The sequence below is a fragment of the Pterocles gutturalis genome, unplaced genomic scaffold (genome assembly GCF_000699245.1).
Source record: "Pterocles gutturalis isolate BGI_N339 unplaced genomic scaffold, ASM69924v1 scaffold9333, whole genome shotgun sequence".
NCBI classification, from domain to species: Eukaryota; Metazoa; Chordata; class Aves; order Pterocliformes; family Pteroclidae; genus Pterocles; species Pterocles gutturalis.
The window spans coordinates 71,051-98,472 of NW_010125789.1; the positions used below are offsets into that span (position 1 = coordinate 71,051).

General features: G+C 37.3%; 1 protein-coding gene across 1 annotated transcript in view; it reads left to right on the forward strand.

Annotated features, from left to right (window-relative positions):
• USH2A (Usher syndrome 2A (autosomal recessive, mild)) overlaps positions 1-27,422 on the forward strand; it is a 132,634-nt gene that overhangs the window by 59,117 nt on the left and 46,095 nt on the right. The window contains exons 17-23 of the mRNA XM_010078723.1: positions 647-845; positions 6,708-6,815; positions 7,381-7,564; positions 8,265-8,422; positions 15,586-15,744; positions 16,368-16,530; positions 22,372-22,726. Coding sequence (XP_010077025.1) covers positions 647-845; positions 6,708-6,815; positions 7,381-7,564; positions 8,265-8,422; positions 15,586-15,744; positions 16,368-16,530; positions 22,372-22,726 — 1,326 coding nt within the window. The remainder of the gene's footprint in view (positions 1-646; positions 846-6,707; positions 6,816-7,380; positions 7,565-8,264; positions 8,423-15,585; positions 15,745-16,367; positions 16,531-22,371; positions 22,727-27,422) is intronic.

Consider the following 27,422-nt stretch of genomic DNA (forward strand, 5'->3'; position numbering starts at 1 on the left):
ACTTTATGGTGGTAATAACAGAAAAAGAAAAGTGATTCTCAAAGAGAAAAAGGTCTGACTCACTTATTAAACCAGTGTAATTTGGAAATGCCTCTGTAGGAGATGGTAGAGATGTGTCAACAGAAAATTACCTTTTTCCTTTTTCTTCTTTTTTTTGTAGAAAGAGCTTAACAAGTGAAAAGTTATTCTATCTTTCAAAATCTTTGGCTTCCTTACAAAAACATAGAGTTGCAAATAACTACGATAGAGTTCAGATTGCATGGGATATATGGAGGCTTAGCCTCATGTTTACTGGTGCTTAAAATATATGAAATCAGGCAGTTAAAATGCAGAGACACTGACAAACCATATGGAAGAGAGTTATCAAGAGTTTTCAAGCAATACAGTTTTTGTTGTTTCACTCCGTGCTATACGCTGCAGCTAAAACATGGTGAACCTGTTGTGATAAATTGTAGACGTAGACTTATGTAATGTATTCAAGGTCAGATTTCATTGTGAAAAAGGAGGAAAAAGTAACTAGTTCTCCAGGCCCTTGGTAATGATATGCCAGGCCAAACAACATTTTAAAACAAAAGTGACATTCTCATTGATCATGGTATCTAGTGTACTATTACATTAAATTGCTGTTTAATTCATATGTCTTCAGGTAGTTGCAGTCACTGTCCAAGGAGTCCCAGAGAGTGTTCAGCCACCAGACATCAGTGCGTTGAACTCAACAGCATTACATTTAAACTGGATTGCACCCAAGAAACCAAATGGTATCATCAGAGAGTACCAGATCAGTCAAGTGGGGAAAGGACTTATCTACACTGACGTTGCAAGCAGAATGCAACACACAGTATCAGGTAAGGAGGCAGAGTTCTCAGACAGGCTGATGTCCTGTCCTTAAGGTATAAGACAATATTAACACATTAAAAATACTGCTTGTCAGCAACTTTTAAATTTGTAGTACTGTGCACAGTTTAGAATGCTTTATCATGACTTTACGTATCTTAAATTTATCTTTTTTAAAATCTCATTTCTGGCTGCTGTTTGTTCAAGTATTAATAGATTTAATTTCAAAATTTTAAAATAAATCTATCCAGCTCAATTCAAGGTGCATGCTTGTGGTGTGCCCGAGGTCTCAGATATTCTGTGTAGGCTTGCCATCCCTTCACACAGGTTCAACTGTCTCTCTTACCGTCATTAATGTGCAGTAATGCAGTTGAAGGCACTAGTGCTGCTGTGAATGTGTAGCAGTGTAGGAGCTAGTACTTTATGCCTGAGAGAATAAAAAAGGAAAGGAAGACAGAAAGGGAAAGATCATGGATTCTGTTTGTATATTGCTTATAGCCGTTTTTGAAATAGTTGGTGAAATTTCACTAGTGTATGTGTAGCTGAAAGAAGCTTTAGTCAAGGGATTTTGGGGGAGACCTCAAATGTATTGTTTTCACATGTTCGATTTTTAGTTATATTTGAATGTTACACTGAAGCAAAATTATTCTTAGAAATGTTTCTGTTGAGCACAAATCAGGAACATAAACATTCTGGGATACCTTTTTTCACTCTTTGACCTCAGGTTGCTCATCCAATTCTTGTATCTATGATTTTTAGGCACTCATAATTACATCATTTTTTCTTTTTTTTTACACTGGAGTAGGAAATGTAGAGATTCATATATTATATGTGCCATATGATAGCCACCCAAAGAGTAGAAGTTGACTTGGGGCATATAAAACCTATACAGCATATATGGCACTCTCAACCACCCCTCAAAGCACGAGTCCTGAGTCAGACTGAATCCCTTAGTGCTTTAAAAGAGTTCATCCTTGCTGTAGTGACTTACAGAGGAGTAAAGCATTGCTGTTCCTCCTTGATGGTATCATGCTCAAGTGTGAAGTTCATCAACTGTGTATTACACCTGTCTCCATATTCAGTGCTTCTCTACATGAGATATTAACTAGAGTATGGCTGTTGGTGGTGGTTTAGAATTGCTGTTGTAAGTTTATACTGTAAAGAACACCCACCAGCAAGGAAAGTGCTCCCACTTCCTTCCCAAAAGGCAGCTATACCTCCAGAGTAACTAAGAATTTAAAGCAAACCTTGCTGTTTTTCCTACCATTTGGAAGGGAGAGGAAATGAAATTACCTTCTGAGAAACAAGGATCTCTTTTCCTTTTGTGTGCCTGTTCCATTAAGCTACTGTCCAATGCTGCCATGTTAAGCCAGGAGTGAAATAAGTGATCATTCCTCCTGCTTGCGCTGTCTTCTGCAGGAGCTTCCTTGGGTAATAATGTGGAATTCATGGCAGTGATTTAGTAATGTGCATAATTATTGCTCTCTAAATTAAAAGAATAAGATAAAACAATCAAATTTATTTCATACATAATGTCAAATGTTTGAACTGTTGTCTTATTCCCTGTGGATATATGTTCTGGTTTTTCTCATGTTCATTTTTTTTCTTTTTTTTTTTTTTTTTCCCCCCCCCAAATCCGTCCGCTTTTCCCTGAGCAACAGTCAATGAAGCTGTAGCATTAGTACTTCTTGAGACTTTGAAGCTAGGGTCTCGCAAATAACAGACGAGAAGGCTAGCACCTTGCCACCGCACCATTGTCTTGCTGCTTATTTTTAATTACATCAAAGCTTTGGAAACATGATCCCACAAATGCTTTGTGGGAATAGCGGTGAATGTGCTCATCATGTGAAATCCATAAATTGCTTATAATCCTCTCAAGATGTTAAAAAAAGCATTCAGTAATTGAAGACAGGAAGTCCTCAGTTAATTATTTAGAGGTGTTATCAATGCTTTAAGCAAACTGAAGCATTTTCTGCTATCTCACTGAGTTGAATGCCACTGGGACTTAGGGGCAGCAGCCATCATCTTCTCATATTCTCTAATGCAAACAGCACATGGCAGCTTGTCAATAAAGGACCTTTTTATATCATTTATTACTGAACACTTCCACTACCCTGTACAGAACAATTTGGATGACAGTTATGGCATTGTTTCACTTTGTGTTACTACTACTTTACAAATGGGCCTGCTAATGCTTTGCAGTGGGGGCCAGGCAGAGGGTAAGACTGAAGAAAATAATTAGGGGAATTGTAAAAGAAAGCTGAGAGTGCCCTCTTCAGCAGCAGCAGGTGGGTTTATAGCAAAGATTCTTCTCAGCTCCCCCTTTTTGTACACTAAAGAGAATATCCCAAGTAAGAGGCTTTATGGACAATTGGTAGGGTAATCGTCTTTAGGTAAAAGCCAAGCAAGATCACTGATGTTTATTTTAGTAAAAGAAATAATATTAAGAAACACTCTGTGACTGAATGGCTTGAAATTCTTTCATCTAAACATGTTCTCCATTTCAGGGTAGTGAAAACTGAAGAGATACAGAAATGTTGTCACTGGTCAACTCTATCTCCATCCAGCACTGAATCATTAGTAATATTTATCTAAAGGAAACTCGTGGGGGTGGAGGGTTGTGTGAGGCTGTGGTCAGCAATCTGACATCCTCCTAAGTAAAATTCCCATGGCAGGGCCCAGGAGTGTTAGCCTAGGAGCTAATTACTGACCTTGCTGGAGCCATACCCACAAATGGAGACAAACAGTATCAGAAGGAATTGATTTGGCTAACAGAAGAATGCATTCTTTAAAAAAACACTGTTTCACAGCCTTCTGGCAAATTACAAATGCTGCAATAACAAAATAGACTGCTAAGTTAAAAAAAAAAAAAGGAATAAAAAAACTCCCCACAATACTAGACCAAAAAAGAAAAGAAGGGGAGAAGTACCCTCTAGTGAACAATCAAGTAGAGAAATTGGAAAAGCAAAATGCTGTTTATGTTTCAAGATTATCTTACTTGTTATTTTTATTATTAATCACATACATAGATTTGCACAGAGCTTTCCAAAGCATACATAAGACAAGGTGTTTAATGCAAAGCTTTAATAATCTGGATAAAAATCTGCTGTGACTGCTCCATGTGTGACTAGAGGTTTCAGGTATCAGAATTTCACCAATAAATTTAGTGAAACCATGTGCTCTTTTTTTAATGCCCATTTTTCTCTTTAAAGTGTAGTTGTAAATGAGTATTGCTCTATTATGCATGTTTCCTTTAAAAGTGAACATGACTCCCTTTAGGGGAATTCAAGTAATTTGTTGCCACAGTAATCTTTTCTGTCCTGAAATGTTAAATACTTGGCTTTCCTCCATGCCTTTGCCTCTCTCTAGTCTGCAACTGTCATTTTCTCCCTTCTTACTTTTATACGCAGCATTCGGATGATTTTTCGTCTCCTCCAGTTCATGATTAGGTTACAGCCAGGGCTGTCCCTCTGAGTCATCTTTATTTTCTCTTCTTCACCTCTTCTTCAATTTGTAAGCAGCCTGCATGTCTTCCATTCAATGTGTTACCTTTCTACATAATTGTTGCTTATTCTTTCTCTCTATTTCTTTGTAATGTATCTTAATTAGAATATCTCTGTAATGGCTATAGGGAAGGATTTGTTTATAAACAAAGATCTTGCCCAGACCTTTTTTCTTGTCAGAGAATTGCATTGTTCTTGAAGTAATTACAATTAGGCACATGAGCTACATCGAAAGTACATTATTATGGTCACAAAGCCAAGCACTTAAAAACTGACCTGTATGATCCTAATTCAGCCTCTTTCACACAAGCAGTCTGAGTTACACAGTAGCTGGTGGAGTTGGCTGCCAAAAGGAAGAAAGGAGAAGGAGCAGTGTCCTGGGACAATGGCCAAGTGGCAGCACACAGGGTGGCCATGTGGGATGGCCCGGAGGAGAATTGATCTCTGGGTCAAGGAAGTTGGCTTCTGTCCTGGCTCTGCAGGGCATCCATTTCTGTGGTACTGAGGAGGACACATCTCAAGCTTTCACAGCTTGTCACAACCATGTCTTATTTATTTTCCGGACACCCTGCCTGAGACCTGGGGCCTGAATTGCTAATTCCTGAGCTCTTGGAGCTGCAGCTGAATGCACCAGGGGTTGTGCTCAGCCATATAAAGTTTTGCATGACACCAGGTACTCTGACAGCCAGGTCCCAGGCATCCCAGATGGTCTCCTGGCAGGTCCAGGGAGGTTTCCATTTCTGCCTCTCTTTGTGTCTGCGTCTTGTTTCTGAGTGAGAGAAATTTTTGTATCTTTTTTTTGTTTTGTTTTGTTTTTAAAATTATTCTGGTACTGCGTTAAGCCATTCACAATGCTCAGCTGGTTGGTGTTAGTAAACAGCTATGTTCTAGGGGTGGACACTACGAAAAGTCTTGAATTACATACAGTTAGGCAGGCCAGGGACCACATGCTGGAGGTAATTTTAGATAGGACTGTGCCACAGAGCCTATATACAAAGGGGGTCAATTCCTTTTTTTGTTATATTGTGAGGTGTTAACAAGAGGGTCCTTGAAAACATGCGAGAGAGGTTGTCAGTGCCTGTGCCTGCTAATATAATTTTTAAGATCAACTTTGAGAAATGCCCAAAATGCCCAAAGGAGTGAGTAGTTTAGCAAAGACCCTGTAACCTGTTTAGCAAAGACCCTGCTCTGTGAGGCAGTCTGATCAGCAGTTAAAGCTGAGCTCTGAAGTGTTCAAGACAGGCTCACAGAGGTCTGGATCATACAATTTAACTGTAAGAAGCCTTTAATGGGTGCCCAGAAATGGCTATTTTTAAATCTTAGTATTTTAGCCAAATTTGGGGTACAATTTTATAAGGAGTCCAAGTCAAATTCTTAAGCTGCAGGCAACTTGATGTCAGATCTGAAGTCACTGACACAACAGCCCAATGATGTTTAAAAATTTCCAAGGAAAGGTCAAAGCAATATATTCTCTCTTAGTCTCATTCAAGGATGTCCCAGTGTGGAAGGTTTGAGATGAAGAAAATAGTTTTTAAAAATTGCAAGTAACTAAAATTAATATCTTGTAATGGAGAGGGCTCAATTGTCAGTCCTGCTTCTATGTACTTCTTGTAATTTGTAGTAAAATCTTTTAGCAAATAGGAAAAAATAGGAGAAAAAAAAGAACAAATAGAAGTTGGGAAGGGCTCAAGAACAAAGTATCTCTGGACTTGCAATATAGTACGAGATTTCATGTTCAAGTAAGAGGGTAATTTCTTATCTTTTTCATATGGTTGCAAATATATTTCTAATAAATTTTCAAAACATTACAGTCTCTTCAGCTTTTCGTGTCCAAAACTCTAAGCAATTACACTTTGTAGTGCTTTTATGTTGGAAACCTTTGAACTTCTGTGGACATTACCAGTGATGGAGATTATGTCTGTGCCAAAAATGTTTAGATGCCTTCCAGTTAATTTTTAGCCATTTTGTACAGGCAGAAGCATAACTTAAAAACCCCAATGAAACACGCCTTACGAGACTGGGTAAATTTTCAGATGGTAGTATCTGGCCTGAGATCTTGACTGTTACTACACTGCAAGTGCCAACTCAGTTAATGGATTTGAAGCTAATTCAGATACATCTGTGTGTGGGGAATCCATAGATCCATTGCACATTCAAACTGAATTGTTTTGTCAAGTCTTTTAAACCAGTAGAGTACATCTACCTAAATCAACATGTCAATATTATTCAGATATAAAATTACAATGGTTCATATTTTATGTTTGCCAAACATACTAAAAGTTAACTTTAAGTCCAGTAAGTTCCTATATAGTGATACAGTTCTTGGGGTGCCTGATGTCAACATCTCTGTCTAACCTCTGCTCTTTCTAGGTCTGCAGCCATACACTAATTACAGCTTCATGCTTACTGCGTGCACATCTGCTGGGTGTGCTTCTAGCCAGCCACTTTCAGGTCGAACTTTACAAGCTGCTCCTCATGGTAAGGGAAGAAGACATTCTTATAGAACTGCAAAGAGATGGTCATATGGGCTTATATTTTCTGATGGTTTAACAAGTTGTAAAACACCACTATCATCCATCAAGATAATCGCGTATACATTTACACATGATAATCCATCTCTTTTGGAATATTTGTATCTTAACATATTCTTTATACTGACTGCCTGGCACTGCATTTCTGCTTTCTTTTTGTGACAGTTTCCCTAAGTTTGTCTTTAAATTAGCAAGGTTAGAATTAGCAGATGCATATTTTTTAAAGCACAAATAAATATGCAGAGACAACTGGGCATATAAGGGCTGCAGCCTTTGGCCTTGTTCTCCATTGTTCTGTACCTTGTCTAGTTGGTTGTATTTGATGTAAGATAAATACAGAAAGTGTGTTAAATTCTGTCATTCTCTCTGGCAATGTTTTATGCTTTTATTATGTTGCTGAAAGCAACACCACAAGCTGTGGGAAAGGAAAAAAAAAAAAAAAAACAAATGAACTTTAATGTTTTTTATGTTTCTGTCATAAAATTAAAATAGTGTCATTGTGATGTTAATAGGGGTATGGCCAAAACCTCATCATATCATAGTCAGCTCAACAGAAGTGGAACTCTACTGGAGTGAACCAAAGAAACCCAACGGACTCATTACTCAGTATCGACTGTTTCGTGATGGAGAGCAGATTTTCCTGGGTGGCAGTACAGACCTGAATTTCACAGATGTTAACCTGCAGCCTAACAGTAGGTAAGGCATGTTAAAGAGCTCTGGTAATGTGTGAAAGGTGTTCAAAATATATGTGTGTGTTTGTGAAATGTACAAAATATAAATTACTGCTTTAACAAAATAAAAATCTCTTAAAATATTTTTCAGTTACTGAAAAATTGGTAAAGCACTTTTAGGAGGCTTCCAAATCTTGGAAAGCTTTAATCTAAGGACTTCTCTTTTTTTTTCCTTTTCTGAGAATAGGTCATTCTGATTCAAAGAAATAGGTAATTCCGATTCAAAGAGGGGATCTTTTTTTTTTTTTCTTGTGTGGTTTTTGGTGGCTCATTCGCATATACTTAGAAAAATTTAATTCTTTATATGGCAGCACTGCACATGGTTTATAATGTTTCTGTGCATATTGAACATACTAGCTCAAAAGTAGCAGCTGCTAATATTTTTATAGTGGCCATTCAGAAATTGCTTTTTGACACTTTTTGAGTCAATACTTCTCTCTCTTATGTAAGCTAATGTGAACTTTAGTATTCAAGTTATTATAACGATAAGAGTTACTTTTCCCACATTAAGAAAACTTAAGGGTGAAAATCTTCACTAATGCAATATTTGTAATACTCTTTGTATCGTCTGTTCACTTTAAATGGGTGAAAATGGAAATGTTCTATTACTGATATGCCTAAAGCTTCTAACCATAGTTTCTACTGATCTTTTTGTGTTTGCGCAGATATGTTTACCAGCTGGAAGCCAGCACTTGGGGCGGCAGCAACATTAGTGATAAATATGTTATACAAACACCAGTAGGAACACCAGAGAAAATTCATGTCCCATATAATGTCACAGTAATTGATGCATATTCTATATTTCTAGCTTGGGATGTGCCAGGTAAAAATGTATTTCTATGTAGTACTTTGTAGCAAAGTGAAAGGATGGAAAAATTAGTATATTCAGGCAAGCACCTGAATCATTTTGATATTTTTATTCTTCATGTTTTGTTTTAGTGTTTGTGTGATTTAAATAACCAGTATCTAAAGCTGCTGTTTCGTAGAGATATATTATTTTAATAATATTGACCTACTTGACACAGGTATTGTGAGGATTAGCTGATCAAAAATCCATATGTTAATTTGATCTTGTAAACTATTATTAAGTGCAAGTATTAAGGAAAAAAAACCAAATACACTGAAAATAAGTTTTCCCTTCTGTTCAGACTAACCCGAGATACCACCAGGGAAACCTGCTAACCTTTTGGGTTGATGATGTCTTTCTAGCTACCCTGACAATTAAAATGCCCAGTTGTCCTGCAGGGATGCAATGTTGAGCTCCTTTAACAAAAGGTGTAAGGGCGTGACACAGAGATCCTGTGCTAGCTTTAACCTGATTGAGTACATTTTATTCACCACAGGACCCTAGTGTTATGTGGACATTACCTTGCAGGAGGGTGCGTCAGAAAAGGCCCAGAAATATTTTTCCTCTTGTTACTCTTCTACTGAACATCACCAGGTTGTCTTGGCCTGCTGCAGAATTAGGCTAAGAAGGAATAACTGGATGATAGTATCTTTTGATATGGGAGACTGTGCTCTGTTTTGTGAATATAGACCATAGGTTAAGTGATTGGTGTGCTTTACTGCTGTTGTAAAAAGGATACTCTGTAGTTATTGTGGGATGATGAGAGCATTGTAAATGAACAATTATCTGTCTAGTGTAGTTCCTCTCCAGCAAGGTACTTTCCAGTTTTTAGATTTTGTTTTTTTCAGTTAAAATGAGATAATTTTTTTTTTTGAAACTTCAGATGTTTGCATACTGCAACAACAATATGTGTTTTATCAAGGAAGTCAGGGAAGATTTTGATGTCTCTTCGTCCTAATTATTTAAGATGTTCTTTCCTTGCATAGCAGTCACAGTCAAGTCAATTGGCATTAAAAATAAAGTCACCTAGAATAAGTATTTTACCTTTAAGGCTGGTATCACAAGTATTGCGGCAGTACTTAGTAGCGTTCACCCTACCCATTTAAGCAATGATTAATAAATCTATAATACCCTGAGCTGTCAATCTTTTAGTTTTCAGAAGCACAAAATCCATTATAGAAATGCTATAATATATGAAAAGATTAAAATCTTAAATTAAACTTTTCTCCCTACTGCTTGAAAGGATTTAGAACCCAGCAAAAGGCAGGTGAATTCGAATGGCATCTAATCTAGAGTTGGTTTTATTGGAAAGTGACTCATGTTGTATCATAGTTTTTATAATAAATATAATTTAAGGTCAAAAATATTCAGCAACATTATAAATAGGTTTAAACATAAGAACATACTGGAAGAGCCTAGGCTTGTGAAGAGTGGTGTGTTTCCCAGAAAAGCTTGTCCTTGTTCTAGGCGCCTTTTCCAGCTGCTCGAATTCCTGTTACTTGCAGTAGGTTACAAGCCTGCAAGGAGAATCTGGCTCTGTGTAGTACTCTTGGTTATGTAGCAATTCAGATTGTGTGTACAAAGGTTCACGTATTCCTGAAAGCACACGATCAGACAGGTGAGGAGAAGGCTGGCTCTGCAGAGGACGCAGGGTTGATTATTCACGCAGCTGTAGGACTTATTCTCCTCAGTCAGGGGAAAGCACATGTCCTTCTTGCCAGGTACCAGGACACCCTTCGAACACTTTCACAGGTATTTGCTCACTCAGTCCCTTCCTCTCTGCTTTTTCGTTTTGGGGACAATTATTTAAGTTTTTAAGTATGAATAAGGGATTGTTTTTCACGCAGTGCCCCTCTTGGGTAGACAGGAAAGCAAAACTTGGCGTTTCTTTTATTATAGCAGCTCAGGGCACTAGCTGATCTTACAGGAATGGGGTGTATTAACAGCAGAGGGATGCTACTAAATACTGCTACGTGCTACTAATACTCCTACAGGAAACCCTATGTGCAGAAGCATAGGTATATGCAAAATCTAGGAAATTAATTCTTGACCTTTCATAGTCCTCCTTGATGCTCATTCTAAGACCTTTGTGCTCCTAAGTATTCTTTTCCCTTTTCCTAAGTATTCTTTTCCCAAGAGGAAGACTGGGGGGGATGCAAGTGGAGGTGTATTTTGGAGGTTCTGATCTTCTGGAATGGCATACATCCCATTAACAGGTCCTATATGTGCAGATGTCTGAGGCCAGATACTTTCCCAGCTTGGCAGGATTAGCCTGAAGACTCTACAACTTTTTATCCTTATTTCTGTCATTGTACATGGAGTAACTTTTTTTTTTCCTCATCTATTTTTTTTTTTTCTGTGTATGAATCACTGTTTCACAATAGGCTATACTGAGATAACACAGGTTTCCCTTATAAACCCAGAATGTGGTGTTTGTTAAAAGGATTGTCAGGCTTGGCAGTCACTCTTGGATGAGACAGTTGTTTTAATTGGTATAGTCTTCATAAAAAAAAGTGCTTTCTATTAGCCAAGTTTTGATGAGAAGGTAGCTGGTTATGGAGTCTTCCTGTCTGTGGATATCAGGGATGCTTTGGCATTCTGTCTTCTTATCTGCTGTAATAAATTTGGATCAAATAATCACCCTCGGGATTAATTATGAGCATAATTTTACACTGACCTTCCTTTTGGATGGCTTTAATTATAATGTTTCAACATCTGTAACGTATCTAAATCTTATGGCTTTATAGATATGCAGGATTTCAAAACTCCTGACTTAGCTAAATAACAAGGCAGCCGAGTAATGGTTAAAGTGGTGGATTAAAAAAAAATATTTGACACACCTCACTCACTATGAAAAATAGGACCTTATTTTCTGAAATAGGTATCCTATTATCTTGTGTTGTGTTGCCTCAGTGCACAGACCTCAAAGGTACGGTACATTTCACTGATACACTACAGAAGGATATGTTACAATTATTAGGGAACAACTATTAGTGCCATGGATAGAAGCAGAAAGGCTGAATTAAAAACAAAAAAACCCACCACATAATTCTCCCAAGGCATATCCATAAATGTTATTGATAGGTAGGCAGGTAGCCATCCTGCATTTCAACTCATTGATAATCCCACTGGTCCTCACTGGGGGCCTGATTCTTCTAGATATCTTCAGTTGCTGGTGGTGATACTATGAAAGCTGAACGTGCTCAAAAGAGGATGCTGTCCTCTGCTCCTAGGTTACCTGATTCATGTGTTAATGAACATCTGGATTAAAATGTTTTCTTTCATCATGTTGTAACACTCTACTTCATTCACCTCTGGGTCGCCTTATCAATTAGAATGAAAGTTGTATAACATGTCTGGATTCCTAGTTTATTCTTCTTGTGATCAAATTTGATATTTGAATTACATTTATTTGTCTTTTAGCTTTGTCTCCTCACTTCCCCAGCTAACCTTATTTCTTCTTGATTGGTGGCCTAACAAATTGTTCTGACTTTTACTAAGCAATGTCACTTTTCCTCTTTTTTTGTTTTCTCACGTAAATTATTGTTTGCTCCATACCACTCTAGGACAAGCTTTTCAAGCTCGATGTCCAAAGTTGTGTATGTTGAAAGCAGTCAGTGTCTCCAGCTTTTACTGTCTTCAGGTCTTGTTGGGAACACTTGATACAACCAGAATGAGATATCTGGATATTTGAACCTTAATGTAAATACATACTCTCAGGAAACAAAAAAAAATGTTTTATTTTATGAAGTTAAATATTAAAATATAACTTTACTCTTAGTTGTTTTTAAATAAAATATATGACATTCTTATTTTAGTATTTGATTACTATAAGTGAAACAGTTCAACTACTTTGCTTTAATTGTGATTGGGTTTCACATCATATTAAACAATTTTTCAGCAATTGACTTCAAACAGATTTTTGGTGACCAATCTGTAAAACAGACTGTGGCTTTTTTCCTCCAATTCTAAGCACCTTGTGCTGCAAATGCTATTTTTGAACTACCCTAGTTTTGAAGTACGCAGAGCCATCAAACCTTATTTGTAGAGTTTTGCACAGAATTGTCCATTGAATGTTATCCAAATATACCCACAAAAAAAATCAAGGTTTAGTTTGATTGACTTGTCCCATTGCAAAATGTGCACCTGCTGTGAAATGAAGTCGCAGAGGAAAAAAAGTGGAATAATTTAACTTTTTTATTTGTAAAGATAATCAGGGTTTTTCTGATTACATCTTAACTTCATAAATGTTAAATAACCTATCAGCATCTAGTTGTTGTAAATTATGAAAAAGAGTATTGCTGGGAATATTAACCAACTAAATCCTTGTTCTTTAGCGAACATGAAAATGTGTTATGGCAGGTTGTCATTGTGCTCATGGTAACTTTGACACCAAATAACAAAACTGCCATTTGCATTTAGGGTAAATTGGTTCACTTGTGCTTTTATGGTTCCTTTTATTCTGACATAAATTTATGAACTCTGGAACTAACCAAGTCGTGTGGTTTCCCAGCAGACTTTAACAAATATGCCCATTTCGTTTCCTTCAGTCGTCAGAGCACACAAGGCAGTAGTTTCAGACTGGAATCAGATGCTGAAGGCTATTCTGGAAGAAAGGGGTTTTTTTCAATTTTCTGTGTTGTATGAGTATATATTTTTTATTTTTCAGATTATAAAGTGATCCTTTGATCTTAGAATTTGATCAATTTTGTCAAATTGTAGAGGGATTTCCATTGGATATTGGAATATTTTGGGATGTTTACTTGGTTTTATGTACAATTTCATGTTCACTTCTTGAGAATATTTTTTTTCCTGAGCATATTTGTTCTTAGAATCATTCCTAATATATTGCAACATTTAGCAGAATTTTAAGATTTAGGGTTTTGGTTGTGTTTTTTTTAGCATTTCTGCTGAGATATGGACTGAATATTAGACGTGGATAGGTCAATTATTTTGAAATAAGTATCGTTTGCTGCATATTGATGTCTGGATTCAACTGTCCTTGTTTGTGTTTAATTTTCCTTGGGAAGTCAAGCATTCTGAATAGTTCAAATTTCAAAGGTTTCTGGTGAATTTTGCCTAGAATAAATACACTGATCGTGTGCACAAAAGCAAATTATATGTCACTTTCATAAGCTAGTGGGTTTTTCTGACTTAAATATCTGGTCTGTTGTCAGGACTGGAGAAGAAGGGGACCTAACTCCAAGAGTTAGAAAGGTTTCTATTTGATGTGCTCTCTACCATTTCAAGTTCTTACTTTTGGGTCTTCTGTTGTGCTCTTTACAGGCACTCAAATTATAGGGGGTGGGGGGGGGGGGGGAGTGAGAAAGAGGGGGGGGGGGGGAGGGAGGAGGGAATGAAAAATGTTAAAAGATGGTAATTTAGCTGTAATAATATATCTTTAATTACTGGTATAATTATATAATGCATACTCAAGTGCACTCTTCCAGAACTTTTCATCTTCATGTATCACAGACAAAAAATAATTTTCTATGTTGCAGAAGCCATCTTCTTCAAAACTTGTATTTCTGTTTTTCCATTCTGAATTATTAGATCTTGATGTTTTCCTTGAAATTTTCACACTGGAAAAGGAAAATTTTACACTGGGATTTTTGCACTTTCTGTCTCCTTCTCCCTTCACCTCTTCTGGCAACTAATGTCAGCATCTTTTTTTCTTCTTGTAAACTGAGCAGCTGAATAAGATTGAAGTCATGCCTCTACTTCAGGGCTATTTTTTTCAGCTATTTGTCCAGCACCTAGCGAGGCAGCAGCATCTTACTTCTTTGAGATTTTTATGTCCTCTTTTTCTTCTGAGAATTGTAAAAACTTGGCATTTGAAAGATTTTTCTGATCTTTCAAAGTACTTGACTTGTTTCTAGTACCACAAAGAAACTTGAAATCTCTCTAATTTCCTGTAATTTTTCTTTTAGTTGATGTGCATACTCACCTACGAATGCTCTTTGTAGTTTCAGGGTAATAGTATCAATGTAGATAGTTTATCAGAAAAGGACCAAAACCACAATTAGGAGAAAGAATGGAGTTGTTTTCCAAAGTTACGAATGGAAAGATTCTCAAGATCTGGAGAAGTCTCAGAATTGCTCATAGGTATCTGGTTCTTGGTGCAATCACAAAGACATCTCTGGGACATCTAAAGTAGGTGTTGTGTTGGAAGAGATGTGCTCTTGCTAATCAGATACATCTTGACTCATTTCAGAAAGTTACCTTGTCTATTTTTTGTTCTTCTGTGCCTTGGATGACTGCGGAATGAAGGAAACACACTTAACAGACACTCTTCTCTTGGTTTAATAAAATTGCTGCTGTCTGCATAGAACAATCTATAGCAGACAAAATATAAAAAGCCTACAGCCCATTTCCTGGTTACAAAACAAAACTAAACAAAAACAAACAAAAACTTGAGAAGTCGTGTGGGAGGAAACAAGAGAAGATGCAGGAACCTTGTGAAGATGTGGCATATGGCTTAGCTTGTTCTTGTGAACAAACTGATTTTTTCAGCTTCACAACAGAACTGGAAAATTAGGAATTGACAGCATGGAAAGAGGAACAGATGGGGAAAAGGTTTTAATTAAAACAAAATAGTAAAAATTTAGGGTTTTTTCTCCAACAAAAACTACAGTTTGTTTTTATATCAGTTGAAATTATATGTTTCTTGGTTCAAGATACTGTATTGTACTTTACTGGTAAAGCAGGCTAAGAACCTACCAGCTACTGCTGCTGGGATGAAAAGGAATAACTTGCTGAATGCTGGCGATTCACCTTTTTTGATCATATGACTCCATATTCAAACAGCAGTGCTTAAGTAGCTGTTGCCGGTCCAACATAAAGAAATAAGAGCTGCCTGGTTCCCAGTCATAAGGTCACTCTTCCCAGAAGTAGCTATTGCAGCGCAGGCATTGACTGAATTGAATTTTTATTTTTAACTAAGAACTGTAATGTCTGTCTTCCAGTTGTGATCTGCAGATAGATCTGTTTCAGCTTATACTTAAATTATTGTAGTTTCCAAAAGAGGCAGTAGGGAAAACCTCCAGAGGGGGCTTACATTTAAAAATGCCTCTTTGAAGTTGTCCTGCACTGTTGTTAGTATTTCAGATAATCACTGGTTCTTCTCGGTTTCTCAACAGGGATGTTCATTGTCAATGTGCCTTTGGAATACAACATCCTACTAAATGCAAGCAGTCCCACTCTACTGGTGAAGCCAGTAGGACGTGCACATTTTGCTTTTGTCGATGGTCTAGAACCCTACACCCTGTATGAGATAAGAATACAAGCGTGCCAGAATGGTAAGATGATGTTAAAAGACTCGCCTCTGTGACTGGAAGGGAGTGGAGATTTTCCAGATAAACTCAACTCAGCAAAACAGATAAAATCTTATTCCTACATTGGAGTCAAATGTTTACCTAGTAAAAAGGAAGCCTAGCATTGAATGAAGCATTAAATATTTCTCCATGTTATATCATGAATAATTTAAATGGAGATTTTAAAAATGTGTTTTAGGTTAAGTGTGCCTTTTTATTAAAAGCTCTTCAAAAATAGCTTAATAATTTTTGAAAATGTTCATACAGAACAAAATCAGTTCTGTAACTGTTCACCAACAAGAAGCTGTAATCATAAAGACAGGAGAGAAGAGCCCAAATATTACAAAATCCCTTGACTTCAATGGAAATTTTCATAAGTCTTTCTAAAATGACACTTTGGAACCAATTCTCTCCTCACCTGCACTGGTGAAAATCAAGAGCAATTCATCAGTGGAGTTGTGGTAATTTAAACGCGTATTTTATAGTGAAATGTGGTTAAATGAGGCACCATATAATCATGAGCTTCTTTACTTGACGTTCATTTGCTTTTACTGTATTTTTTGTTGAGGAAGAAGGTCTCATCCCTAAGCAAACTTCTGGTTTTGTAGGTGGGTGCGGAGTGGGCGGTCAAACTTATTCAAGAACTGCTGAAGCACCTCCTAGAGATCTGAGCCCACCTGTTGTTAAAGCAGTGGGATCTGCACTCATAGAAGTGAAATGGGCACCACCTAAGAAACCAAATGGCATCATTACTAACTACTTTATTTACAGGTAAATGCTTTTATTACCTCAGATACTTAGTCATATTGAACTGTTCATTTCTTTATTCCTTGATAAACTAGGAGGTGAAAAAAAGTGTAGAAGTATATGGTAAAATGTAAATTACCTTTCAAATGCTAAGGTAAGATGCTCTTCTATGGATAGACAAGTGGAGAGTAAGAGCTGAGACAAGAATCATCTTCCTGATCTACAAATGACAAAAAGCAGGTGAAAATATATTTTTAAAAATTCAAAGGGACAAAAAAAAATAAATACTGTCACTGTGTTTACCCAGTCCACTAGATACATTCTTCAATCCTTTCTGATAGACAGTTGAGGATTTTGGAACAGAAACAAGAGTAATCCACCATTTCTGAGATTTTTAAAATCAAAAAAAAGGTATCTATATTCCTAACACAGATCAATTTTCCAAGATAAATTATGTTCCTGTTTGTAAGTAAGTAATCTGGAGTGTGATTACAGTGCATCTATTTATGTTCCTTGGTGCTGGGAGAGCTGCCTTCTCTAGGTAGTTGACTGACACATCCTCACTCCCTGTGAGGAGCTTCATCCTGTGTGAGGATTTTTCTCCGTAGATAGCTGTGTTTAGGGAAGTATCAAAGTAACAGTGCACTGACATCTGCTGTGCCCATTGACCCTTTTTTAAAAGCTCACTGAAGGGACCTTCTTGAATAGCTTCAGAAAGTCTGAGAATATAAAACTCAAGCCATGTATTGGACAGGAATTCAAACTGAGTTCCTGGTTTTCCCAGCTCTATATGTGTGCCAAGCACACGCTGGGCTGAACATAACCTCCCACAAAGAGTTTGGGGCATTTTATTACATTAGAGTTGTGATGGAGAAGAAAAGGAATCAAATTACCTTTTGGAAGCAGCATTGATAATTAATATAAATTCACTTCTGCCTTAAACACATTAGTAGGCTCTAAAAATTCCTGCTCTGTTGAAATATCCTTTTGTTTGCTTTTTTTTTAATTGTCTGATCAAAAAACCCAAGTCCCTCCTGTGTATAAAGAGGAATAAAGTGTATGTTATAGCCCAAAACATGTCCTCCCTCTGTTGGTTTTGTAAATAAAGCTGATGATTACCATTGCTATTCCATGGCAACCACAGAAACGGAAAACAGGAAATATAATGCAGAAAGCCTGCTTCAGTGAAAAATACTGTAAATTGAATTTGACAGCATTTGATGGCATTTGATTATTCTAGTCACAGCCAAACAATGATATAAAGAGTAATATGAAACAGAATGTGTTACTGCCTAGCAGACTCAAAAGCAATAAACCTTCCTCCAATGTGACACAATCACTTCACAATCATAATTGTAGCCTGTTTGATACCTCTGAGTACAGCAGAAGGGCACTGACTGACATAGATACATTTTGTTTTTTATTTAAAGTGAAATGAAAATGGCGCACTGGGGCTCCAGATACAATCGTTATATTCACCTACATAGGCATGAATCACTTGGCAGTTATTTCAGCTGAAGTTTAAATGTGCTTAGACAACAACAATATCAAATCTTTCTCAGATAGCTGCAAAAAAAATCAGAAATGGGATGTAAGCACATAGTTCTTTTTCATTTTGTAGCCACACATAGCCTCACATTGTTATAGCAGCAAGACTGCAGTATTTCTACAGGAGGTTATGGCATGTAATTTCTTCTTCATCGTGTGCCTCTTCCTTACTGCATCACCACCAAAATAAATTCATTTAACTCAAAACCTGGAATGCTTGGGGAGCTTAGTGTGTGTGCAGATCTTTGCATTAAAATAGCAGGACTCATGCTTTCCTCTAGAATCATAAAGGCACTTCCAAGTTTGCAGCCATTCTGTTAGAAAAAAAAATGAAAATGTTAGTTTATGATAAAAGAGATGATGACATTTTATGTTTTGTTCATCTAGCAGTTTTAAACACAGATCTGAGGCTTTTAAACTTTTCTAGCAAGGACCCAACTTAGAAGAGATTGTGAATGAGAAAAGATCTGGTTCATGAGACAATCACCTAATCTATTTCTCTTCCTGTTCATCATTACATGACATCCCTCTGACAACCACAGAAATTTCTAGTCTGGAAAAATAATATTATGGAAATAGGTGATGTATTTCTTGTTGTGTTTTAATAAGATACAGGTCATATCAGCTAATGGAACTGTTCTCTGTTGACCATCAGCATGCACTGTGTAGGATGCACATGAGAAGACTATTAAAGAAATATTGCCTGTGAAGTTAGATGTATTTTGGTTCATATCTTGCTTAAAGGAGTATCTGAACTTCTGTCAAAGAGTCTCGGTAATGTTCAGTAAGATTATATTATTTAGTGTATACATGCGAGATTGTAGTATAGCAATCCTGATGGTGAAAATATAGCAGAAAAATCAACAGGCAATTTAAGGCAGAGGACATGTCTCAGTGGCTGTTGACTGTTGTAACTTGCAGTGTAGAGGCTTCTGGACTGACTTTTTATGATTAATTCATTGCTTACCTTTATACCCTTAACCATGAGCTGCACCAAAGACAGCTTCCCAGGCACAAATATTAGTAGATGGTTTAATATAAGAACACTTCTAGATGGATATGTCATTGAGTATATGAACTCCTGAAGGGTTTTATTTATACTTGTAATTGATATAATACCTCATCGAAACTAGCATATTACATGTGATAATCTCACATTCCTCTTGTTCACTTTTTGATATCAAAACTTGTAAAAAAAAAAAAAAAAAAAAAGAGAATAGAAAACCACACATACTACATGAGTATAGATTTGTTGAATCCAAATGGTAAGCGAGCCTGCTTTGTTTAATTGCATGTGAAACTTAAAGGGGGAGCATTGTTGATGTTGCATTAGTGCCCCGTATTTGACGGTGTGGTTCCCCCATTGTTTGAATTTTATCCCAGGACTTCTCAGTGTTTCTAGAAATAACTCATTACCACTCTGGTAAGGAAGACAGCAGGCACTGCTAAAACTTGTACTTTTGTTGCATGGTAAAAGGTAAACATGTGAAGAATAATTCTGGGTTGACCTGCAAGACCTCAGGGATTCACTGAGTCTCATGCTACATAAGGAAGCTGAGGGGTGAGAGTTGCAGTTAGTGCTGCCGCAGTCCTCTGCATATAGCTCTGGAGTTATCTGTCACAAAGAAGATTATATTTTCCTCTTTATATCATCTGGCTCAGATTGGCAGTGGGGCAGGGAGAATTTGCCCTTATAAAAATAACTGTGTCTGAGCATCTTTGAAATAAATGTAAGCAGCAAATCAGACAATGCAGATGAAGAGACAGCTTCCAGCTCTTGGAAATGTTATTCTCCTTTGCAGCTCATTGTACGTAAGAAACACTTCCAGTTAAATGAGCAGTTGAATCTTAAATCTTAAGACGATTGAAATGATTACAGACTGTTCAACCACTTCTGTTCAAAGTTTATTCATACATGAAGATATTCTGGGTTTTAGCACTACAGATGGAACAATTTACCTAACCATAAGTTTCATTCATTAAATATTCAGCAGTAATAAGATCTAAATACTTAACCAGACTACATTGTACAGCTTTGCTTGTGGATGAGCTTACAGCTGGTGGCACATTTGATCTTTCAGTGTGAAAAAACTGTTTATCACAGTTTTTTGAAAATTTATAAAACATAAATTTATGTATTCATTTAAGTGCCATACTGCTTGGTCAGACAAGGCATACTAAATGTGACTTTATTGCACTAAAATATACTCTCTCTTCACTTATCTACAGAGAATTTTTTTGGGCATGTTTTTGAGTACAGATGGAAGAGACCATGGTTTTATGTACAGCAGAAAGACATAGTAGTGATTCACCTTTCAGAATAGTATTTCTTGCATTAAATCAGTGAACAGCATCTAAAAGAGAGTTCTGCATAAGGCTTAATTTGCCATTACAATAGAGCATGGGGAAGTGTATTAAAAATAGCTGATGGAATTTTGGGGTCAATGGGAAATTTTGTACCCTGACTCTTCCAGGCATTTTGTTGCAAGAGAGAGAATTGCTAGGGAATCTTTCCTGCCTGTTCTACCTGCCATTCTTCACCCTGTTCTGTCAACCAATTCTTAGTATTAAAACATCTTGTAATTTGCCTGTTTCACTACACTAGACACATTGTACCTCAAAACTATTTTTTTTAAATCATGCTTTAACCCTTTTAAACTAAACAGTGTTCATGTAGACTTCTTATCTCGGAGTTTAGCAAAAATTCTTCAATTTCATAAAAGAATGTATTTGTGTGTGCCTTATATATGCATATACACAAAGGATGAATAAACAGCTGTGTACACACATGCGTTCATTATATTCTTCATATTTGCATGTAAAGATGTGGGTATATATTCCTACGAGCAGCTAAGATTATCAGTTTTTAAAAATTCTTGCATTTTGTATTTTTAAAGTAATTCCTGGGTTGATCTAACAAAATAAAAAATAAAATCTGACAGAATTCTGTGAAATACAGATTTTCTCTTGCCAAAGAAATGTTCTTCATCTTCTGTGTGTGTGTAGTGATGGTGACACCCAGTAGTCAGACAAACCAATTTTACTTCTGCAAATTTGCCTTACTTGCAATAAAAGTGGCGGATAATGTAATTTGTTTTTTGTTGTTGGCATGGAGGGTGAAAGTGCTTTTACGTTCTGCAAAGGCCAAGGTTCCTGTGAAGAGTAGGGGAAATACTTAAATTCATGTGCAGTACAGCACAACCATCGCTGAGATTTATCACAGTGGTTAAACGTAACCAACTTAATTTCACACAAACATTTTTATGCCAAGTGAAAGAATTGATTTGATAGCTCTGTTTTGAAGAGGAGTGCTTGCCTTATTACAACTGTTGTAAATTATATACTAGAAGGGGCTACATTAGAAAGGGGCTGAGGATCATCTGTGATCTCCTCTGATACTCAGAATATCACCACGTCCAACACAGGCAGATCTATAGTACGAAGTGTGTGTATGTATACATACATATATATATACAAAAATAAAACCCTATTGGGCCAAAAGCCTATACAGTGAATTGTCTTCATATATCTTAAGTTTGCATTTTTAAACAAAAACAGCATTGGAAAAAATATGTAGTTTGTTACAGAAAGCACTACTTGTGATATTTTAATGAGTTCTTGTGGTAGAGCTGCAAATTCTGCTAAGTTTATGCACAAGGGGTTGCATATTCCATTTGCAAGAAACAATGGGATATTTATTGTGAGCAAACCAGAATTTAAAAGTGCATGTCTTTGGTTTTGAGGGCATGATAGAATTGTTTATCCCTTGTTCACTAGGAAACATTTTTCTCAAGTAAATTGGTCGCAAGTTTTCCATAAATGAGGGATCCTGAAGTGAGTACTTCCATGAATAGTTTGATTTTCAGAAATGTTGAAAACTTGCACCCGTATTGCAATTCAAGTCATTGCTTAGCAACTACATATGGATTTAAAATTTCCCATTCTAAATTCTGAAAGTCTCATATCTGATATGTTCTCTCCTAAAAAGATAATATGCTATTGTATTGCTATTCTGCTGCTTTGGACTGTGACAGCAGACTTGTTTGACATGTTTTATAGTATTCTTCTAGATAAAGGAGAATAATTAAATGATTGCCTCAAAAATCTCTTCTTCACTAGTCAGCACTTAACCAAGTTCAGGGAAATGCTTTTAAGATGCAAAGACAGGTAGGCCATTCCTTGTGTGTGGGTAATGTATAGAAATAAGTTCTGTATTTTTCTGAGGTACAGGTTGAATGTAGAACTTCAGGACCTACTACTACGGGACTGTTAAAGTTATTTTCTGTTTTAAACACATTGCCTTGGATTTAATTTCAGACGTCCAGTGGGCAGTCAAGAAGAGCTGCTTTTGTTCATTTGGGCTGAAGGACCTTTGGAATTTATTGATGCGTCTGATGCTCTACAGCCATTTACTCTCTATGAATATCGTGCCAGAGCTCAAAATGCTGTGGGGTCAGTGGACAGCCTGTGGGCTTCAACCCAAACTCTGGAGGCTTCCCCGTGGGGCATGGGAGCCCCTTGGGCACAAGCAACAAGTGCATACTCAGTACGATTGAACTGGACCCAGCCTGTCTCTCCCAATGGTGTTATTTCTCAGTATCGAGTAGTCTATCAAGAAAAACACAGCGATCCAACATTTAGCATCCCAGCTGTTACAGCACTAACCGTAACGGTAAGAACTGGACCACAAAACCAGTTTCAAGTTGTTTTTACTCTTCTTTGATCTCTGTGCTATTTTAAAACCTCATTTAACACTGATTGGAAAAGTGGGGTTTCCAATGGCTGTAGTTCTGTCGGTTTAAATTTTGTGTTTGGCCCAATGCAGACTGAAACATTTCATATTAATATCTAATTCCTGGTAGAGGAAAGCAGATTACTCAAAGGCATAGATCATGCCTGGAGGAATTAAGCACATGCATCTAACTTTGTCAGCCTTGCTCTGAAAATACTGTCCAGAGGCTTTTGTCTGGCTGTTGAAATATTTCCATGGGATCTGCACAAAAAACAACAAAATCAGCCCTCCTTGTATATAATTCTAGTTTTGTAATTCAGTTGGAATCCCAAAGTGAATGAATTAATTAGTAATTACATAGTTCATCTATGCAATGCATTTGCATGTTCCCCTCACAATTCTTCAGTAGTAAAAGCAGATCTATTTTTACTTTCATTACACGTACTTATATTAGAAAGTTACTTTGCACTGCTAACATGCCTTTCCCTTCAGGGTACCTGCCAAACATGAATGTCTGTAAATATTACATTTCTGTTCAGTATGTGGAGGGATAGACTTAGGAGGGTGAAGGTTGTTTTGTGAACTGACTAACAACGTTGTATAAATCAGTGACAGAAGTGGTTATGGTTTGTTACCGCTGCTCCTCCCGCCTATATATGACATTCTAGTCTTTCTGTAGAAAGACAGCTTATAGATAGTTGAACTGAACTGCTGTGTGTTAGGAAAGCAGCTGTACCTGGCTGTATCCTGAAAATAAGTTTTAGAAAATATTTAATGAGCTTGTAATAAGGTTGTATTTCCTCAGCAGTGCCACCTCAATTTCATAAACCTAGAATTTTCTCTAAATGATTTTCATAGGCCATGTTTGTATTGAATAACACCAGAAATCCCCTAAATTCTTAATTACCCCAATTATAAAGTATCTGTTTGACATTCAAGTAGGATCCTAAAGAGCTTTCTCCAGAATACCCAATAGTAACCTTTAAGTAACTCCCTTAGACAACTCCCAACATGATGAGGTGGGAAAAGTTTCCAGCTCAGTCATCTTACGTATTCTTCTGATCATATGGTTCCAAAGCACTTTTGTGTCTAGCTTCCTGGAAGCCTAAACGGATTGAGTTTGTAATACATCTTTTCCTGAAAAATAAAACAGGTCCTGAACTGAACGATAGGAACATAGACTTTTGGCTTCTGAAATAGTTGCATTTGCACTGTACAGTACATTAGGTTTTAAAAGTAGATTGGGATTTTAAAGTTATTGAATTTCAGTAGGATTTTGATACTTAGCTCCCTTAACCTGTTTAAAAAAAATAATCACAATTATGATTGTGATGGCACACTTAAGATTTCAAAACCAGCGAAATGACACGGCTTCTCCTAATACTGTGCTTCAGCAGCGTGCAATGTGTTGCTGAGCATCAGAATTGACCTGGCCGGTCATGCATTGCAGTGTCTTCTAAGCATGCCAACAACAACAGAAAATGTCCAGGATGGTTGTATTGTGGGTAATAAAACCTACCAAAATGGCCTTTTAAATAATGTTGCCACAGTGTGTTTCTTTAACAGCATCAGTTAAAAGGCTTTTAAATTAACAAGCTATTATTTACTGAATTAGTATTTTCCTGGCTCCAAAATCCTTTATTTTCCCCAAACACTATCCTGAATCAAAATGACATTCTGGCAGCATATGTATAGCTGTTCTACTAGTGTTGCAGCAAAGCTGACTTGCATGTTTTTTCTGCTGTCCTTTCTCATGAAAATTTATTTATTATTATTTTTGCTACCCTTTTTATTTTTAAATATTATACTACCCTTTGGGGAGGAATCTTTCTGCACAGCTCTTCCATCAGTTGCACTCACTTTGAGCTGTTGCAACTACATTAATGTGATAGAGCTGTTGCTGATTTATACCAAGGAGCTGAGATCTGAATCCTGCCTCTTCTGAATAGAGCAGAACAGCTAAAGCTTTGAATCAAAGTTATTGACAGAAAGTGCACAGAGTCCTGCTCTCAAAGATGTCTTCAGGAGTTCAGGTCAATTATCCCAGCAGGCAAAAAACCTGGCCACCAACTTTCAAAGTTATAACCCCTTAAAAATAGAATTTTATAACAAAATTGCTGATATACACTTAACTGTAGCTTTGTGAATGAGACACTTTAATTAAAATGTAATTTTATTGAAGGAACTAGCATTCCAATGATTAAACTTCTGCCCCTTTAAAATATAGCTTTCAGGGTACTAGGCTAAATCATTTAATCTCCTAAAGCATCTCTATTGGACCTCCCTAGTGGGATGTGCCATTAGTCATTCTCTCACACAAGCTTCCATGTTACAAGCAAGACTTAAAGTATTAAGCGAGCAATGAGTTTGGTCCTTTATTTAATCTGTTAGACTCCATTCTTATCCCATTAGATTATTCCAGAAAAAAAGCAGTGCTAGAATCACAGTAGCCGATCGCACCCTTGCTCTTGTCAGTCGCTCCCTGGTTGCCTGCCACAGGACATAAAGCTTGACCAAAACCTCAAGTAGAAATTCAGTGACACTTGTGACACTGCAGGACACAAATTAAGCTCTCGCTAATATCCCTGCAGACTGTTCTAATTTGATGGTTTCGATTCCATCCATTTCCAGAGCCAAATGAGAAGCATCTTTTGGGTTTTCAAACCATTTGACAGACTTACCACTGTAGTTTCCTGAAATGCAGCTATTCACTCCACAGTCAGGGTGCATTAATCTCTATCTGAGTTAATGTGTCAAAGGTATGGCTGTCTGGTCCCTTAAGGTTATCACTGACCCCTTGAAAGTTTACGCTGCCTGCGGAGATAAAAATGAGACCTCAGTGCTGAGAGCCAAAGCTGCTGCCGCTCAAATGAAAGGAGAATCTCCCTGCGCCGTTAGAAGCAGGTGAAGTACACGGGAACCATGTTGATGCTTCGCAGTTTAAGACCAGTGTCACCCGTTTCCCTCCTTGTTTGGCCAGGAGTGTAGTGACAGATGTTAGGTGACAGCAAGTTAAACTGACATTCTGGTTTATTTGCAGAGCAAAGTCAAGTCAAGACTGGTTACAGCAGTACAAGTGTCTCCCGCAATGCCTTCACAGGCCATTTTAACCCTCTAAAGCACAAACGATATTTAGTGTTTATTGACAGCACTAACATGAGACAGATGTGCTAATAGAGGGATGGATTGACAGTAAGTTCTCATTTACAGGAATCTGCACAAAGTGACTAGATTTTCAAAGCAAGCTTCTCACTCTTGTGAACTTAGGGCTTAAGCTTGTGAACATAGGACCCAGAGCTGATTTCATGATAAAGCCAGTACCTGCCAAATGGCATCAGAGCATCACAGCTCTTGAACTGTTGTATTCCCAATGTTGCGGTGGTGTAAAACTGCGGGTGAGTTTGGACTTTTTCTTGGTAGATGTTTTGTGGGTGACAATTGCATCACGTATTTGGTTGTTTATCATGAGCAGGAGAATCCAAAGCCAAGAAGATGAGTGAAAAATGTAAGAATATGTAGCTGCTAGAGTGTGCTTGGTGAAGGAAGACCTTCCAGAGATGAGGGTTTTAAAGAAAAATTCTGCCTGCTGTGGGCAGTGACCCCCACGATTAATATGTAGAATCAAGGCTTTGGTGCGTCAAATCCACCTCAGCAGAATGTCACTAAAGTCCAGTTGCTTGTTAGAGGATGCAGGAGATGGGTGCCAGCATTACAGGCCTTATTCCCAGGAAATCCTACGCCTGTGCCTAGCTAGAAGCACAGGTCTGCTCACAATGTGTTTTGCAGTATGAGGCTCTCAGGCTGAATTTATCCTACAAGGCTTTTTTTGGCATAGCTCTGTCAGCTTGGGGTGTAAAAAATTAACACGTCTCTTAGTTGATATCACTGCACCAGCAAAGACTTTGACTTGGATGCAGCTATGCTAACAGTTGAGAGCACGCGTTGGCTTACCTTACATTATTTGGGGAGATGGTATGTAGCTACCCTGGCCAAGCTCCTCTTGGCAGATGCTTCATCTGTGGTAGGGAAATCTGCAGACATATTGCAGAATAGCAATAATAATAGAGACTTTGGTAGGAGGATGAGGCTTTGGCTTGCATGATGATGTTGTTATAACCAGACAGTAATTTATATATTGAATAGATAGACAGAATACAAATAATAAAGTCTGCTTGCTGAAAAACTCCATATAAAATATATCAAAAGTATCTTTAGTGGCTAGTACTGCCATAAACACACACCTCCTAGGCAGGATTGTACAGATACCTGGAATCCTGCCTCCAGAGTTAGTTCCTTTCTACTCAGCACATTCAGAAATACTTAATACATCTGTGTGTGATCCTTCATTTCTGTTTCCTCATATAGACCAGTGAACATTTGCCAGCATTAGAGATAAGATAGACCATTGTTAAGTTCCTTGTACATAACATTATTCAGTAATGCAGTACGCAGGACTGTACATGACAGCTTCCTCATAGCAGATGGAATGAAGATCGTGGCCACAAGAATAAGAAAAAATACACCAAAGAGAGGGACTGGTGAAACCTTTTTATACATGCTTATTTCAGATGCCTGGGAGGTGGACTGCACTCTAAGAAAAAAAGATGTGAGTAAATGGAGGAATCCCTTCACATGC